A 17,597-nucleotide genomic window follows, 5' to 3' on the forward strand; every position below is an offset into this window, starting at 1 on the left:
AATGCCTTGCCTGAGAGCGTGGTGTCTGCAAGTAGTTTGAATGTGTTTAAGACACGGTATGATGAGATGTGTGTGTAAGATAAAAGGACCGCCTAGATGAGTCTTTGACTCCATGAGGTCTTGTTTAATAATAATAATAAAACTTCCTTATCATTATTTTCTCTAAGAAAAACATTCACTTTAGAATGTAAGCAACATGTTCTCCTTTCATTTACAATACTAAATTGACAGTCTTAACTTATTCCACCTTAAAAACTTACAGTTTCAAGATTTCCTTTTATTCATTACTTATTTCTCCTTGAAACCTAATATTTTCACTATTCCCTTTTCGGAATACACTATAAAATATCTTCCGACTGCCACACAAAAAAACAAATATCAAGTTCCTTCTAACTTGAATATTTACTGGCCAATTTATAAAAACTTACAGTTTCAAGATTTCCTATTATTTCTTTACTTATTCCTGCTTGAAACCTATTATTTTCACTATTCCCTTTTCGGAATACATTATGAAATTTCCTTCTGACTGCCGCACAAAAAAAATCAAGTTCCTCCCAACTTGAATATATCCTGGCCAGTTTATAAAACTTGCAGTTTCAAGATTTCCTTTTTATTCTTTACTTATTCCTGCTTGAAACCTATTATTTTCACTATTCCCTTTTCAGAATACATTATGAAATTTCCTTTTGACTGCTGCACAAAAAAAATCAAGTCCCTTCCAACTTGAATATTCCTCGGCCAGTTTATAAAAACTTACCGAACGCTCTCTTGTTTACAACTGTAACTTGGATACGCAACGCTTTCCTTGTCAGCTGTCAATCACACATCAAGTTTTCTCCGGGAGCATGCGCACTTCACAAAAGTCAGAAACTACGCCCTACAATAAAATGGCTGACTCGCTGTATCCATCAGCGCTAAAAGAAAGTCTTTCACAAACACAAAATTCAACATTTTAAAATACAACAAACTTTCTTATAAATAACACAAATAATCAGTTTAGTAAGTATTTCAATATTTTTACTTTTTTACATGTTACTTCTAATATAACATTTTCATAACGAGCACATCACAAGTGCAGACACTGCATGTATGAAAACAAAAACTAACAAGCATAATTAATATGTAAAAATATTCAGAATTTTTAATATGGTTATTTTTACAATGGAATTATACTAGACTTCTTAAAACTGGGAGGAAGTCCTGTCATCAAACAGCTGACTAAACTCCTTAATAAATGCCTAAAACAGAGAAAAATTCCAAAAAATTGGAACAATTCACTTCTAATATTAATTTTTAAAAAGGGCAATGAGGAAGAAATTAAAAACTACAGACCTATAAGCCTACTCCCCACCATATATAAAGTTTTCACAAAAATTATAAATAATAGAATAAAATCTAAACTAGAGGGAATGCAATCCTGTGAATAAGCTTGTTTTAGAAAGAATTACAATACATTGGGCCATATTCACACATTAAGACAGCTCATTGAAAACTCAATTGAATACAATAAACCCATATGTCTGGCCTATATAGACTATGAAAAAGCATTTGATTCAGTTAAAACATCTGCAACACTAAAAGCACTTGAAACCCACTGAACTGAGAAACCATATATTGAAACACTAAAACATATTTACAATAATGCAACTTCTGTAATTAAATTATATAAAAACAGTGAAAAGTTTCCAATACAAAAAGGCATCCAGCAAGGCAACACCATATCTTCCAAATTATTTACAGCTGCACTAGAAGAAGTCTTTAGAAGCCTTGATTGGGAAACAAAAGGAATAAACATAAATGGAGAAAAGTTGCATCATATGAAATTTGCAGATGATATCGTCCTGATAGACCTACAGACCTATAAGCAGATAATCTTGAAGATCTGGAAGAAATGCTAAATCAGCTAAATGAAGCCTCCAGAGAAATTGGATTAAAAATAAACAGAGACAAAACAAAAATAATGATGAATAAATACATAAGCCATAGAACTATCAAAGGTGAAAACCATGAAATAGGACAATTTACTTCATATGTATATTTGGGCCAATTGTTATCCTTTGAGGAGTGATAAAGAAAAGAGATTGAACGAAGAATTCACCTTGGATGGATGGCTTATGGGAAAATGAGAGACATATTCAGAAGTGACATCCCTATGAGTCTAAAAAGGAAAGCTTTCGACCAGTGCATACTTCCTGTCCTAACATATGGAGGAGAAACATGGATTTTAACAGAAGCCCTAAACAAAAAGCTGAGAACAACACAACATCACATGGAAAGAGGTATGCTAAAAATAACATTAAGAGATAGGAAGACAAATATCTGGATAAGATTTCAAACAGGTGTCATGGATATTGTAAAATACATTAAACAGACTAAGTGGAGATGGGCTGGTTATATTGCCAGATGCAGTGACAGGAGATGGACTAGAAAAACAACAGAGTGGAGACCAATGGATGGAGCAAGACAAAGAGGAAGACCGAGAAGAAGGTGGAGAGATGAACTGGAACAAATTGCAGGAGTGAGATGGATGGGAGAGGCAGAAAACCAAGTGATCTGGAAACTCATGGGGGAGACCTTCGTACAGCAGTGGACAGAACCAGAAGGTTGAAGAAGAAGAAGAACAGTTGTACAGATAAGAAGTACTGTTTTGAGTGGAAAAGTATATCATGTCCCTCGGAGGCTGAGGAAGCGATGGCTGACATGTTTGGAGATCTTGGTCTAAGTAAGAGTAAGGAGAAGTGAAATGAGGTCTTTCTTGCAAGAGATGAGACAGGACTGTGTTTGGCTAATATTTTAATTCACAAAGTTATTGTTATCCCCACTGAACAACAAAAGAAGGAGCTTGCAGTTAAGACATTTATGATGGAAGACCTTGGGGCTTATATCAATTGTATACTATAGGCTTTGTCAATTGAAGAAGAGACATAGATGTACTGACATCATTATAACTATGGTTGTGATCTGAGTTCATTGAGAGAAGGACATTTATGTACAAAAGGAAGTGAATAGGTGAACGTCTAGATCTCTCTCTCTCTCTCTCTCTGGCATTCTAATATCATGATACGGTAGTCCAGTTGTAGGTTGGAAGGCATATGGTAGTTTGCTAAGCAGGCATCTGTGCCTGATTGAATGTACCAGAAATATCATAAGCAACCAGTTTCTTCAGACCTTTTCATGGTTTCTGTCCATAGGTAGGTGGTCATAGCTAGGAGATTAGCTGTGTATCAAGAGAAGTAAAATCCATGGTCACCGATTATGGTTAGTAGCACCTCCAAGAAGTAAATTAGTAAATTAAGTAGGTAGAAATGATAAATTATTGCCAAGAAATTACATTCTTGTTTCATCCTGTATCCAAGTGTAAGCAAAAATTTTGTATTGGAAATATCTTCATGACTAGGCTACTTTATATAGAGGCTAATAACGTTGCATCAGTTGCCGTATTATTATTATTATTATTATTATCAACATTTGACCTCCATGGAGTCAGAGACTCAACGTGGGAGGTACTCACTATTGCATACAATGCTCATCCAACTGCGTCTTAAACTGATTCAATGTGTCCACATCCACAACACACTCGGGCAATGCATTCCACTCACCAATCGCCTTCCATGCAAAGAACCTGCTTCTCACACCCTCCTTATACAGTTTCCAGCAATGGTCTCTTGTTCTACTCCCCTCTCCCATTCTATGAAAAATCTTTTCCATGTCTACCTGATAACAACTCCTGACCAGCTTATATGTCTCAGTCATATCCCCCCCCTTCCTCTTATTCACGAGGCTCTGCAACTTACATTCTCTCAATATGTCCTCGTACTCCACATTCCAAAGACCATTGACTACCTTTGTGTATCTTCTCTGTACCCTTTCCAACATATCCTCATCACCATGAAAACCTGGCGACCAAATCTGTGCACAATAATCCATATGAGGCCTGATCAAGGCCTCATATGGATTATTACTATTAATTATTATTATTATTATTATATTGATATATACAATGGAATCATAACCTCTCTATTTCTGCATGTCAGGGTTCTCTGCATCATTGCCATTATTTGATGTGATGTCTTCATAACTTGTGCAATGTGGCTTCTGAATTTCAGGTGCTTGTCTACCATCACTCCTAGATCTCTCATCTCCTGTACTTCTGTTAAAGTTTTCCCACCAAGTGTATACTTTGCATCCCATCATTGCTTACCAAATCTCAAACCTTACACTTGGCAACATTGAACTGATAGCTCCACTTACCTGCCCATTCATGCAGTCTATTCAAGTTCTCTTCTAAGGCATTAACATCAGCCTGACTGTGCATTGCTCTCCCCTGATACCTATCTGACAGCCAGTCACTGATCCAATCCCATCTGTTTCAGTTTATTTAAGAGCTTGTCATGTGGCAGTCTATCAAAAGCCTTTGCAAAATCCGAGTACACCACTGTATATGCATATCCTCTGTCCAAAGTATTTGTCACCTTGTTATAATACATAAGTAAGTTAGTGAAACATGATCTCCCCTTAACAAACCCATGTTGATAACCACAGAGAATACTGCTGTTATCAACCCATTATCTGTATCCTACTTCTCACCAATCTCTCCAGGACCTATACCACAACTCCAGATATGCAGATCGGCCTATAATTTGAAGCTACAGCCTTATCACCACCTTTATACAGTGGAACAATTTTACCCTCTTTCTACTTCCTTGGAACCTGTGCTGTTACAAAACTCTTATTAAACAGGCATGCCAATGCTACTGCCAGTTCCCTGGAACATACCCATAAGATGCATGGTGATATGTCATAAATCCTATCACCTTATTGACATCAAGTTTATTTATTTCCTCAAATACCTGTTGATCACTCACAATTCAGTCATCCTCTCCTATGTCCTCTACACTTAAGTTCCTCATGAATGATTCCACACTGATCAGGATGAAACACACTTATAAATTGATCACTGAATACCTCAACAATGTCTTCTGCAGCAGTTAGTATTCTACCACTTTCATCCCTCAACTTCATCTTTCCATGATCATTCTTCCTTCTACTTGCCACATATCTAAAAAAACTCTCCAAGGTTTTTCTTAGCCTGATTTGCCAATTTTGTTTTTTATATTCTTCATGTGACTGATTACCATTGTCCATCTTGTACTTCCTCCAAAGTACTTTCTTTTTCCAGATTTCATGCTTAAGCTCTACATTCATCCATTTTACACCTACCTTATTCAGCCTTTTGGACTTTGGAATAATACATTCGTACACTTATGCTGTTATGTATTTCTTTGTAAGTTCCTATGCAGCATTTATTTCCTTATCACTCAACTCCTCTTTTCATGTTATAACTCGAAGTTATCTCCTAAGCTTGTCATAATCACCAGCCTTATAATTACACATATATCTTTTCCTCGCAAATCCTGCATATGACTAGCCACAACTCAGGTGATTACTTCATGATCACTTTCACCAACTGGAGGAAAATGTGAAACCCCTTTAACTATTACATCCTCTGATGAAAAGATGAGATCTAGAACTCTTGATCCTCGCATGCCTTCCTGTATGTGCTGCCTGAGATAGTTATCTCTCAAGAACTCGAGAAATTCACTTTCCCTATTCCCAAATGCTATCTCTGCATTCCATTCTATACCACCATAATTAAAATCACCCATTATAATTACCCTTTCTTTGTTCACTAATCCAAACTGTTTATACATTTCTTCATCACCACTTTCAACATTCATAGGCCTATAGCAACATCCAACTAAATATGTCTTCCTCTCAACCTCCACGTTACACCCCACTGCTTCATAACCATTGCCACTATTTCCCCATTTCCATAATGTAAAGCATGCTTGCCTTCAGAAGTGCATAATGCTATGTAGTCAGAGAGGGGGGGAGGGGGTTACTAACCAAACCACTTTTGACTGGTTGTGCTTTGCATTATGTGACACTAAGGCAATTGATGTGGTCCCCAAGCCTCTAAATACAAGTAACCTAGTCATAAAGATACTTTACATTTGGATGAAGGATGAAATGAAAATATAATTTCTTGGTAAGTATAATTTACTTTCTAACCAAGCGAAAAAACTTTCTAAAAGAAATGAAGAAAATGGCTGTTGCTAACTTTTGATGTTTTGGAGAACTGAAGTTAGAGCAATTCGATGATGACAGTTGGATTTTTTTTTTTTTTTTTTTTTTTTACAGTTATTTTCTCTTATTGGAGAAGTCACTTATTAGAGATGTGTGGTCACTCCTGTACCTCACAGAGTTCTTTGGGAGTGCAATCTCTGCAAGAAGAACAATAAGTGGTAGGATCTTAGTTGTGTAGCTGGCTTTTACCTTCTTTCTTTGGGATTCAGTGAATATTGATGTTTTCTTGCTGTAAGATAGATGTCAGATGAATAGGAAAGATTGCAAAGTTGATATGTGATGATAAATATGAATTTTTGTAAGAGTGATGAAGGGTGAGTATCCATTCAGGAGCATAAGCATAGTGATGAAGTATATCCAGCAATTGTGTTTAAAATTTGTGCAAGAGCAATTTTTGATGTTTTTCTAAATAAAATGCGAGAGATGTAGCATAAAAGAGTGTATAGTGTGTGTGTGTGTGTCAAGGGATATTTTGCCTTGATTATCAGTGCAGTAGTTGGAGAAGAAGAATAATGCCAGCAAGTCAGCCTTGCTTGCAGATGATGTTAAGTACCATCTGAATATGAGAGAGAGAGAAATGGAAATATTTGCTTGTGTAATGAGCCATGTGGATTATCCATAATTATAGAATGACACGTTTACCACAGTAAAAATTAATTTATTATACAGATATTTTGTCTTATGTATCGTAAAACATCATCAGTGTGAACAAAGAACAACAGTAAGAAATAAAGAGGGGATTCCAATGTAACCCATGTGCTCTGTTTCTTTTATTCAACCAGATTTGCACAAAGATCTGCATGTGAACTGATCCAGAGGTGATTTAGAACACTGTGGTCTCCATAATTTGTCTGAAATGAAAGAGGGATTCCAATGTAACTCATGTGCTCTATTTCATTTATTCATCCAGATTTGCACAAAGATATGGATGTGATCTGATCCAGAGGTGATTTAGAACTATCATATTCTTGTCTCTATTTATCAGCATCCATTCTCCTTACCATTGCAGCAATATGATGGGTTGTGTCCACTCCTTTATACAAGGCGGGGGGGAATGAAAGGCCTGATAAACACCTAGAATCAAAATGCTATTAAAGCAACTGATATAACCACAATGAAGAACACATCTTAAAATCCTTTAATCCCTATGTTTTATCAAATTATAATAATTTGTTCTTTTTCTTTTAGTATATTATCATCATCATCAAATTCATTTTTGTACAAAAACTTGGTATGAAAGAAAATTTAAGGAATCCTGCGAAATCCTGATAAACCACCCAAATATCAATAACAAAGATGGTATGAAAATTCCAAGGATCTGGATGGCACACATTCAGCCAACCTAATATGAAAGATTCAACATAAGTCAGGACTCTAGCCAATCTGCTAGTATTAGAAACCATTCCACTCCAACTGGCTGGAATGATGTTAATATGTATATAGTAGACAACACAAATAACAGGACTCTAGCGTTGATGTATAATTTTTTATTTTTTATTTTTAATTTTTTTTTTTTTTTTTTTTCACCAGAGGTCAGGCCAACAATTGTGGTAGCGGTTGGTCAGTGTCTTTAACGAACCAGTTTGATTGTAGTATAGCTTGTTTCTTGTGTATATTTGTACGCTCCAGAAGATGACCTTGACATAAAGGTCTAAATGTCGAATTGTAGATTTTAGTTATATTAAACTAAAGTTTTTATTCAAACGCAGTGGTTGTCTCCATAATTTTCAAAAATGCATTCGGATCACCGTGCAAGCCTAAAAGAAAGGAATCATCATCAAATTCCTGCCATGTACCCTCAAGGGAGTGCAGTTAGTATATTATTATTATTATTATCACCACATGATACCTTCAAGGAGTCCAAAGACTCATCAAGGGAGGACACCTAATTTACAACTCTCCATCTCCACAACTCAATCCACCAACTACAATGAACTGTAACTACCATCATCATCTACATCAAGGCCATCTATCACCCACTGCCACCACTAGTATTTTCACAGACAATCAGAAACATCCATGCCAATAGCAGGATTTGAATCTGTAGCCTTTTGGCTGGAGAGTGGATACACTAACTGCTCTGCCAACCAGACCGGCAATATATAAGAAAAGTTGCTTTAATATAATTTCTGTTCTAGGTGTTTATCAGAACTTTTTAGGTCCCCCCACATGCACTGAAGGGTGAACATGACTCAAAGGATCTTTGGGGTCACCATCATCCCATAATCTATTTGCCTCCTCCACCTCACTTGGTATAGTCCTGTAAATAGAGCATACTCTCCTGCCTCTGAATTCCAAAATTTAAAACAGTACATTTAGTTGTGTTAACCGGCATATTTACTTATTGCTCAGCTTGTTCATATCCTACTGAAAAGGAGAACATCTGTTATCAACTGAATATCTGCTTTTTATGCAACCTGTCCATATCATTAACATGAAGTCCAAATAATAATGGTCCAGAACTCAGTCCTGCAGAATTTCTCATGTTACCTTCCTCTTACTTGTTGTTGCTTCTTCATATCATTGTGTTAGATATCAAGTCCACTAGTCCATTTTAAAAATGATTTATTGCAAGTTAAATCAACTTGATATACACTAGAATGATAAGTGTCTTTGCAAAATTCCAAAATATGACAGTATATGAATTCTCCTCAGCTACTTTATTTCTTTCTTATAATATTTATTAAAACATCTCTTCTTTCCTTTATGAAGAATCTTATCCCTCCATTTCTATGTATAAATTTTTCCATAATTATAATTAACAAACATTGAAGAAATGTAGGCTAGTCTAGAATTTGATACCTCCATTTTGGTACCACCTTTAAGACTTCTGCTTCCATTAAGCAACTAGATTGATGACACCAGCAGATTACATTAAAGCTCATGGTGAAAACTCATTGAACCTTATCATATTGCTGACATATAGACTACTTAATATTCCTTTTCTTCTTTTCTAGGAATGAAAGTTATTATCACTAGAATGACATAATCTCATCAGTGAACAGTGGTGAACACTCTTCATTATATCACTTGCTCCCGTTTTCCAAGTTGTCTTCCCTATCCTATCAGTAAGGTGATTGTTCTGCAATCATTCCTCCTGCTACTGGAATAATAACAAAAGATCCCTGAAATTTTCCCTTACCCACATTGCTAGTCTCCACTTCTTTACTGTACTATTATTATTATTATTATTACGGGCAACTCCAGGGAGTCATTAGACTCATCATTTTTGTAGCTTGAACTTTGTATTTTCTGTTCACAGTTACACAATTTATTACTGATATAATCAAAAATTTCTTTGTTAACTCTCATGTATTTATTTTACATAACTAACTAGTTAACTGATATGTTTTCCATCAAATTCTTTCATCTAACTGAAGATGTGCAGCTCTTTTGCAGACAATATCAAGTTGGTAAGAACTATATCGAGCAAAGTGAATATTGTGGCCTTACAGGGGATCTCAATTATGTTGCCTCCATAATGCCTTCTTTCTCTATATTGCATGCTTAATCTCTTCATTCACCTCACACCAACCATATTTAACCTTCTGATCCTTGGAATATATTTAGACAATCTTCTATCTTTTACTAGATAGATCTTAAATAGCACCCAAGCAGCATGTTCTCCTTTCCACCCAACTACTCTTTCCATTATACACCTGCAAGCTGTCTCCTGAGCTTCTCATAATCACCAACTTTGTAGTTCCATATATACCCTTTCCTTACAGAAGTCGTCACATGGTTGTCAACCACCCAGGTAATCACTTCATGGTCATGCACACCAATTAGCAGAAGATCTGACACCTCATTTATAATGACATCCTCTGATGAGATGTTCAAATCTAAGATCCTCAATCCTCATACTTGGTTATATCTATAAAACTTGAACTGCACTTATAAAATCAGGAAAATATTTGAAATTTCCTATAAAAGGAGGGAGGTAGATATGGAGCCATTTCATATACATAATTTGTCGATGACATTGTTATTTTAGGAAACTCTATAGAAGAACTTCAACAAATGATCAATGAAACTGAATGCTGAAAGTCAAAATAAAGGATTAAATACAGACATGTAAATATAGGATTAAATATAAACAAAGTTGAAACAAAAATAATGTAAAAGCAATACATCACCAAAAAGCCAGTACATATGGAAAACCAGAAAATTTATATATTCACCTCCTATGTATACCTAGGACAAAGGATTACAGTATGCTATGAAAACAAATATATATATATATATATACTTAGGATTCAACTTAGTTTGGATAGCCTTTGGAAAACACCATGCAGCACTCAAAGGAAATATTCCAATATGCCTTAAAAGAAAAATATTCAATAGTTGTATACTTCCAGTCATGACATATGGACTCTGGCTAAAAAATTGACCAACAAGTTGAGAACTACCTAGAGGAAAATGAAAATATCATTACTCATTATTACCAATATCATTCTAGATAGAAAGCACAATACTTGGATCAGAACTCGGTGGAACTCAGTGGCATAGAAAAACTCATGGCAGGACTGAATGGAGGATTTGGAGGAGGCTTTCATCCAGCAGTAGACAGAAAATGGCTGATGATGAAGTGATTATGCCATTGTACAATATGGTGGGGGAAAAATATGAATAACTATAACGATATATGTTATGGAGTAAATGGGTGTCAAAGTTCAGTACTTTTTTTTTTTTTTGGACCATATTGTATAAGTGGGATTGAGGTCTCATCAGCGGGACTCAGACCTATGGATCTGGCTCCCACTGATGAGACCTCGATAAAAGTTGAAACTGGTCTGAGTAGTGACCCTTCCGATAATGAATAGCATTATACATGTCTGCAAATTTGCCGGCCTGGTTGGCCAAGTGGTTAGCATATCCACTCTCCAGCCAGAAGGCTGCGGGTTCTTATCCCGCCGTGGGCATAGATGTTTGTGATTGTCTGTGGAAATGCTAGTGGTGGTAGACAGTAGATGGCGTTGGTGTAGTTGTGATTTGTTGTAGTTGGTGGATTGAGTGGTGGAAACAGAGAGTTGTAGAGTAGGTGCCCCTCCCTCAGTGAGTCTTTGGACTCCCTGGAGGTTTCACATAATAATAATAATACAATTAGACCACATATTGATTACTATGCTCAAATTTGTTCACCTAGTGACCTCTCTCTCTCCAGTATTTCCATATTGTGATGTGGAAGCAGTGAAATGTTTAAAATGTGGTTTTAAATATTCACATATGCAGGTAGTTTTAAATATAAATTTTCTGATTGTTTATTAGATTAAGTTACTCTTCCCATTGTTGGATGTTTTTTGAGTGATAAATATCAAAAATTGTTTTCCTTATGTTTAATCTGCCACCTGATATAAATATATTTTATGACATTATTTTATATGTTCTTTTAAATAGGTTAAATTTAAGTGCATTTGTGACCAAGGTTGGAGGACTGATGGTATTAATCCACCCTGTGTTATTGATGTAGATGAGTGTACATCTTCTCATTCACCATGTTCTCGGAATCCAGTTGTTTCATGTATAAATTTACCTGGCACTTTTCAGTGTGGGCCCTGTCCTTCTGGTAAGTTTGTGTTTAAAAAAATATTTAGCTGTGTCCAAAAACTATAACTTCTTAGAAATTATCAGATTTAAAAGTGTAGTATTCCTTAAAAAATGAATATAAAAAAATGCATAAAAATAAAGAAAGTAATGCTCTCACTGCACTTTCACTTTTTGCCCAAGGAGTGACATGATTTTCTCTCTGAGTTTTCTCCATCATTATTCTTATTATACCTTCTACATGCAGAACATACAGAATGATTGTGATGACATCCACCACACCATCAGTAACTCAATCCTTGGTATTCTATGAAAGATAAAAGTTGCAGATGTTTTTTTTATTTTTCCATATCTTGTTAGTATGTTTATCGTTATTATAATTGTTGATATTATTAGTACTACTAGCAGCAGCAGTGTCAGGTCTCCATGGAATCAAAGATTTATCATAGTAGATCCCCATTGTCACACAGCATTCATTCAACCATGCCTTAAACTCATTCATTATTTCTGCATTAACCTACTCTTAAAGAATGTAATTCAACTTATTTGCTATGGTCTATGCACAAAATCCTGCTCACACCTTTCTTACTCTATCTAGCTATGCTTTATGAAAAGTCTCATCCACATTAATCTCTTAAAAAAAAATCTTCACTAACTTATACGAGGTGTGGCTATTAAATAATGAGACTGGTTGCAAAAATGTGGTTTATTATTACAATTGTACAACTTAATTGTTATCCCTTTCAACATACTCCCCTCCTCTATCTATACACTGTTTTATACAAATTTTCTTATTGTTGGAAGCATAATTACCGTAAAGGGAGAAAAGTCATAAAACAGAAAAATGTTCTGGGTCCTGGGTCTGAATTTAACCACTGCATCATATGTCTTAGTTATATCACTCCTGTCTGCCAAGCTTTTCCCTATCTCTCTTTATGCTCAACATTCCAGAAACCCAATGCTCCCTTAGTTACTCTTCTCTGGAAGATTTCTGAAATATTTTTATCCTTTCGACAACCAGGTTGCCAAATCAGTGCAAAATAATATATATGCAGCTTGATTAAGGTCTTATGCAGTGGAAGCATAACCTCTTTACTTGTCAATATCTTCATCATTATCATTGCTCTAATTGCTGTCTTTCTAATAAGTCTAGCAATCTGTCCCCTAAATTTCATGTCCTTTCTTCACCCACCCTCAGGAATTTCATCTCCTTTATTTCTTTTAAGATACCTCCATTAATTTGTGTACACTGTGTCCAATCCTTGCTTTCTAAACTTCCAAATTTTAGAACGATATCCTTCATAATTCATATCCTTCATGTACTCACAGCCATGCCTATTTGAATTCTCCTGCAGAGCTACGAGGTATGTTCCAAAAAGTTTCTGGCCTGACCTACAAAATTTGTGTTAATTTTAAAATACCATGATAGATAGCATCATCTACGTGGAGGTTAGTGTACCAGTTCTCTACTTCCGTCACTCACTTGGAGGCACTCGTTTGACTAACACATGGCATGCTAAGTGGCTGTAATATTAAAAATTGAGTACCATGCTATGATAAAGTTTTTCACCAAAGAAGGGCTTTCTACAAGTGCTATCAAACAGTGATTGGATGGTGTTTGGGGAATCTTCTGCTGCATATTTCTGTGAAGGAATGGGCTAAACAGTTTCACCTAGGAAGGAGAGAGCATTGAAAATGATCCTCATGATTGTCATTCTGTGGAAGTGATGACTGAGGAAAATGTTTCTTGTTGAGGAGGAACTGCTAAATGACAGACTGCTGAAGCTCAAAGAAATCTCAGCAAGGTTGGGACTTTCTATATATATATATTTTTTGTTTGTTTGTTTGTTTTCACATCATTCATGAGAAACTTGACATGACTAAGATCAGTGCAAATTGGGGTGCCCTGACTTCTCTTTTTAATTTAGAAGGAGCATTATGTGACCTGTTCCCACAAGTTTTTAGAGCTTTGCCAAGACAGGTGCTGAAATCCATTGTCACTGGGTATGAAACCATGGTTCTTTATTATGATCCTCTTTCCAGAAGAGAATCCATGGAGTGGCGCAAACTAGGTGAAGCAAAGCACTGCCAAGAAAAGCCAATGTCAGTCAGTCCACCAAGAAGATCATGGCAATAATATTTTGGGATTGCCATGGAATTTTCTTGATTGATTTCAAGGAAAGGAATACCACTTTGAATGCAGAATATTATGCTTCACTCCTGCACAAACTGCATGATGCCATAAAGGAGAAGAGAGGAGGAATGCTGAGTCATGGTGCTTCACCTGCTTCACAACAATGCTCTAGTCGATATAGCTGTTATTGTGAAGGCTGCAATGAAGGACTGTGGCTTGCTTCCAGGAGATCAAACGCCCACCCCTATAGCCCAGATCTAGCACTCTGTGACTACTACTTCTTGAAACTGATGAAAGACCTTTGAGGAAGAAAATTTGCAGTTTTTGGTCAGCACAAACAAAGCACATACTATCTTTTAAAGGGCATAGAAATATTAATTCAAAGATGTGAAAAGTGTGTTGAAGTAATGGGAGATTATGTTGAAAAGTGACATGGTTGTATTCTTTCTATCATCTCTAAAAGTTAGTCAGGCCGAAAATTATGGAACCACCCTTGTACATCTGCTTCACTTCCCATTTCTCTAGAACCTTGAATCATCTGTAAGAAACACATTTGTAGATTTTTTGTTTCTCTAACCACAACACCTCACACGATGTTGTAGTATAGGCTTTGTGACCTCTTCTGTGTGGTCGTATGAAAACAAACAAACAAACAAACAACAAAAAACATTAGAAACTGCATATCTCCATTTAAATTACTCCCAATATCATTAACATAAGTAGTTAAACAGTAATGGTCCTATGAGATTCTTTACTGAGAATCATTCACTACTCATCTATCTTCCCTGCTCTTTGCTATCTGTTCATCTTTTTCATATTAAATCCATTTGTTCCACTTTATGTAACAGAGTTCCATGTGGTTTTCCATTGAATGGTTTTGCCCAGTCTAGCAATACGCCTCTGTAACCATTTCCTTCATGCAAGTCAAGTACTACTTAATTATATAAAGTGAGCAGATTATTATTATTATTGTACAGGTATCTCAATGGAGTCAAAAGACTCATAGATGGAGATTGATTATTCACACAATGCCTATCATACCTCTCCATTTAATTGACGAAGCACTCACAACTATCTGTTCAACCCATTCACTAACATCTAAGCAAAATATGTAGTTCTAACACCCCCACTAACCGCACTCTCACACCATTTATATGGGTGAACCCTTGTTCGCTCCCTTCTTGCCTTGTACCGAAAAAAGTCTTTAGCATCAATTATAAAAAACTGCTTTAATAACTTAAATGCTTCTATCATGTCTCCTTTCTTTTTTTTGCTTATCAGCTAGTTTTTGAAGCCTGCAGATCTTCATTCCATAAAACCTGACCCTGGATCCTCTGCTACCTCTTGATTCCCATAGAATCCAGATGATCAGATCTGCACACAGTAATATACATGTGTCCTTATTGAAGCCTTATAAAGGGAACATTAGCATCACTCTTCCTGCTTGTTAGTGTGTTTTTCAATAACTTCATAATCTCATGTTCTGTTTTGGCTACATTTCAGTATGTCATCTAAAGTTTAACTTCCTGTCCATAATTACCCATATTTCCCTTTCCTCATCCTGCAGTTGGGTTCCATCAATATAGTGCACAGCTTGTGATCTCTTCATCCCAAAATGCATCACCTTACATTTGGCCACATTATACTGGCAGCCATTTACCTTTGCCTATATTGTAAGTCTATTACAACATGAGCAAAAATCTTCCTGCAATTCTCTGCATCACCTTCATTTACCATTGCTCTTCCCATTATCAGCAAACAACTGAATATTATCCATCAAGTTATTTCTTATATCATTGATATACAAATTAAACAACAGATGACCAAGTACTTAGCTCTGTGGTACATTGCTGGTCACCTGTCTTCTCCCAGACGTTTCTCAATAACCACTCTTTGATATTTGTCCATCAGCCACCCTCTAATCCAAATCACCAAATTCATATTCATCTTCATTTGCTCTAATTTATGCAACAAGAGTTATATGTGGAATATAACTAGAATATACATGGAACCACTTGGCCAACCAGCCAGCATGGTTGGCCGAGTGGTTAGCATATCTGCTCTACAGCCAAAAGGCTGCGGATTCAAATCCCGCCATGGACATGGATGTTTGTGATTGTCTGGAAATACTAGTAGTGGTGGAGGGTAGATGGCGTTGGTGTAGTTGCAGTTAGTTGTAGTTAGTGAATTAAGTACTGGAGGCAGAGCTGTGGAGTAGGTGACCTCCCTCAATGAGTCTATGGACTCCCTGGAGGTGTCATGTAATAATAATAATAATAATATTGTCAGTTTCCTTTACAAAGTCTAGCAGTATTATTGAGTAGCTATTTCCCTCATCCAACTTTATTGTCACTTTATTATAAAAAGTCAGCAAATTTCTAAGGCAAGCTCACCGCAACTACACCAAGTACCCTTCAAAAAACCATGTTGCTCCTTATAGAGTATCACATTCCTATCCACCTAGTACTGAATTCTGTCTTTTACCAATTTATTCAATGCCTTAAGCAATGATGATTACCTGGGATGCTGATTGGCCTATAATTTACTACTCCTGTCTTGGATCTTCTTTTTATGCATTGGGACTATTTTGCAATTTTTTCATTCTGTTGGCACCTTACCAGTACTGAGGCTTAAACTAAACAGGTTTGTCAGAGGAGCTGATAATTTCCTTGCACATTCTCATAATACATGGGCCAATTATGCCATGTAATCCCATGTTCGTGTCTGCATTGAGGGTCTACAATATTTTAAGCACATCCATTTCTTAAACCATTCTTCCATCAGTCAATATCACATCTGACATTGCCGTATCACTACCTAGATGGTATATCCTTTCAAAATGATCACTCAATAATTCAACTACTTGGTTTGCTTCTGTTTCCTCCCCACCATCAACAATTTTTAAATTCATCCTTCTGTAGTCATTTGTCCTTTTACTTGCCACATAGCAAACGAAATCTAGGATTTCTTTTGGCATTGCAAAAGTTTAGAACATCATCATCATCAGCATCAAATTCCTGACAGGTACCCTCAAGTGGCGTACAGGATATGATAGTACTACATGAAAGATTTACATCATTACTAACTTTCTATCTACAATTTTCCTCCAAATCAGTCTGTTACTTGTCAACACTCCAACGTTATCAGATCTTATATTTCTATCATCTAAGGCACTTTGTACTGTATCAATCCACCTATATCTTGGTCTTCTTCTGAGTCGTTTTCCTACAAACCTGGCAGAGAACACTTGTTTTGCTAATCTTTCCTCACCCATTCTGTTTAAGTGACCATACCACATGAGATTAGCTCTGCTAATGCATTCCTGGATGCTGACAATGTCAAGTTCTTTCCTAATATCCTCATTTTTAATATGATATTGCCATTGATGCCATCTGTTCACACCTCTAATCTTTCTCAGGATTCTCATATCTGTGGTCTCTAGTCTTTGGTCAAGTGTTTTACTTCTGACCTAGCTCTCAGATGCATAAGTTAAAACTGGTTTGAACACTGTCTTGTCTTAGTGTTCTCACTAATTTCTCTCTTATTCCATATGAATCTATTCAATTGACTTCCTGCCATGCCAGCTTTGTTAATTCTGTTGTCTATTTCCATATTTAATTTATCATCTTCACTAAAAATCCTGCCTAAGTAGCTGAAATGTTTTACTTGTTCCACTGGTTCCCCGTTCACAACACATTTTCAGCAATTCTACCTATTTTCATTGTCTTTGTCTTTTTAATGCTGACCTTCATTCCATATCTATTACAACAGT

At 36.1% G+C, this 17,597-nt stretch overlaps 1 protein-coding gene across 1 annotated transcript in view; it reads left to right on the plus strand.

Moving 5' to 3' along the window:
• Nucleotides 1-17,597, plus strand: part of Cubn (Cubilin) — a 2,223,842-nt gene that overhangs the window by 309,431 nt on the left and 1,896,814 nt on the right. Inside the window, exon 10 of the mRNA XM_090396294.1 lies at nt 11,545-11,713. Coding sequence (XP_090252420.1) covers nt 11,545-11,713 — 169 coding nt within the window. The remainder of the gene's footprint in view (nt 1-11,544; nt 11,714-17,597) is intronic.

This window comes from Typopeltis vanoorti, chromosome 8 (assembly GCF_054136105.1).
Source record: "Typopeltis vanoorti isolate ZY-2024b chromosome 8, IOZ_Tvanoo_1.0, whole genome shotgun sequence".
In the NCBI taxonomy this organism is placed as follows: Eukaryota; Metazoa; Arthropoda; class Arachnida; order Uropygi; family Thelyphonidae; genus Typopeltis; species Typopeltis vanoorti.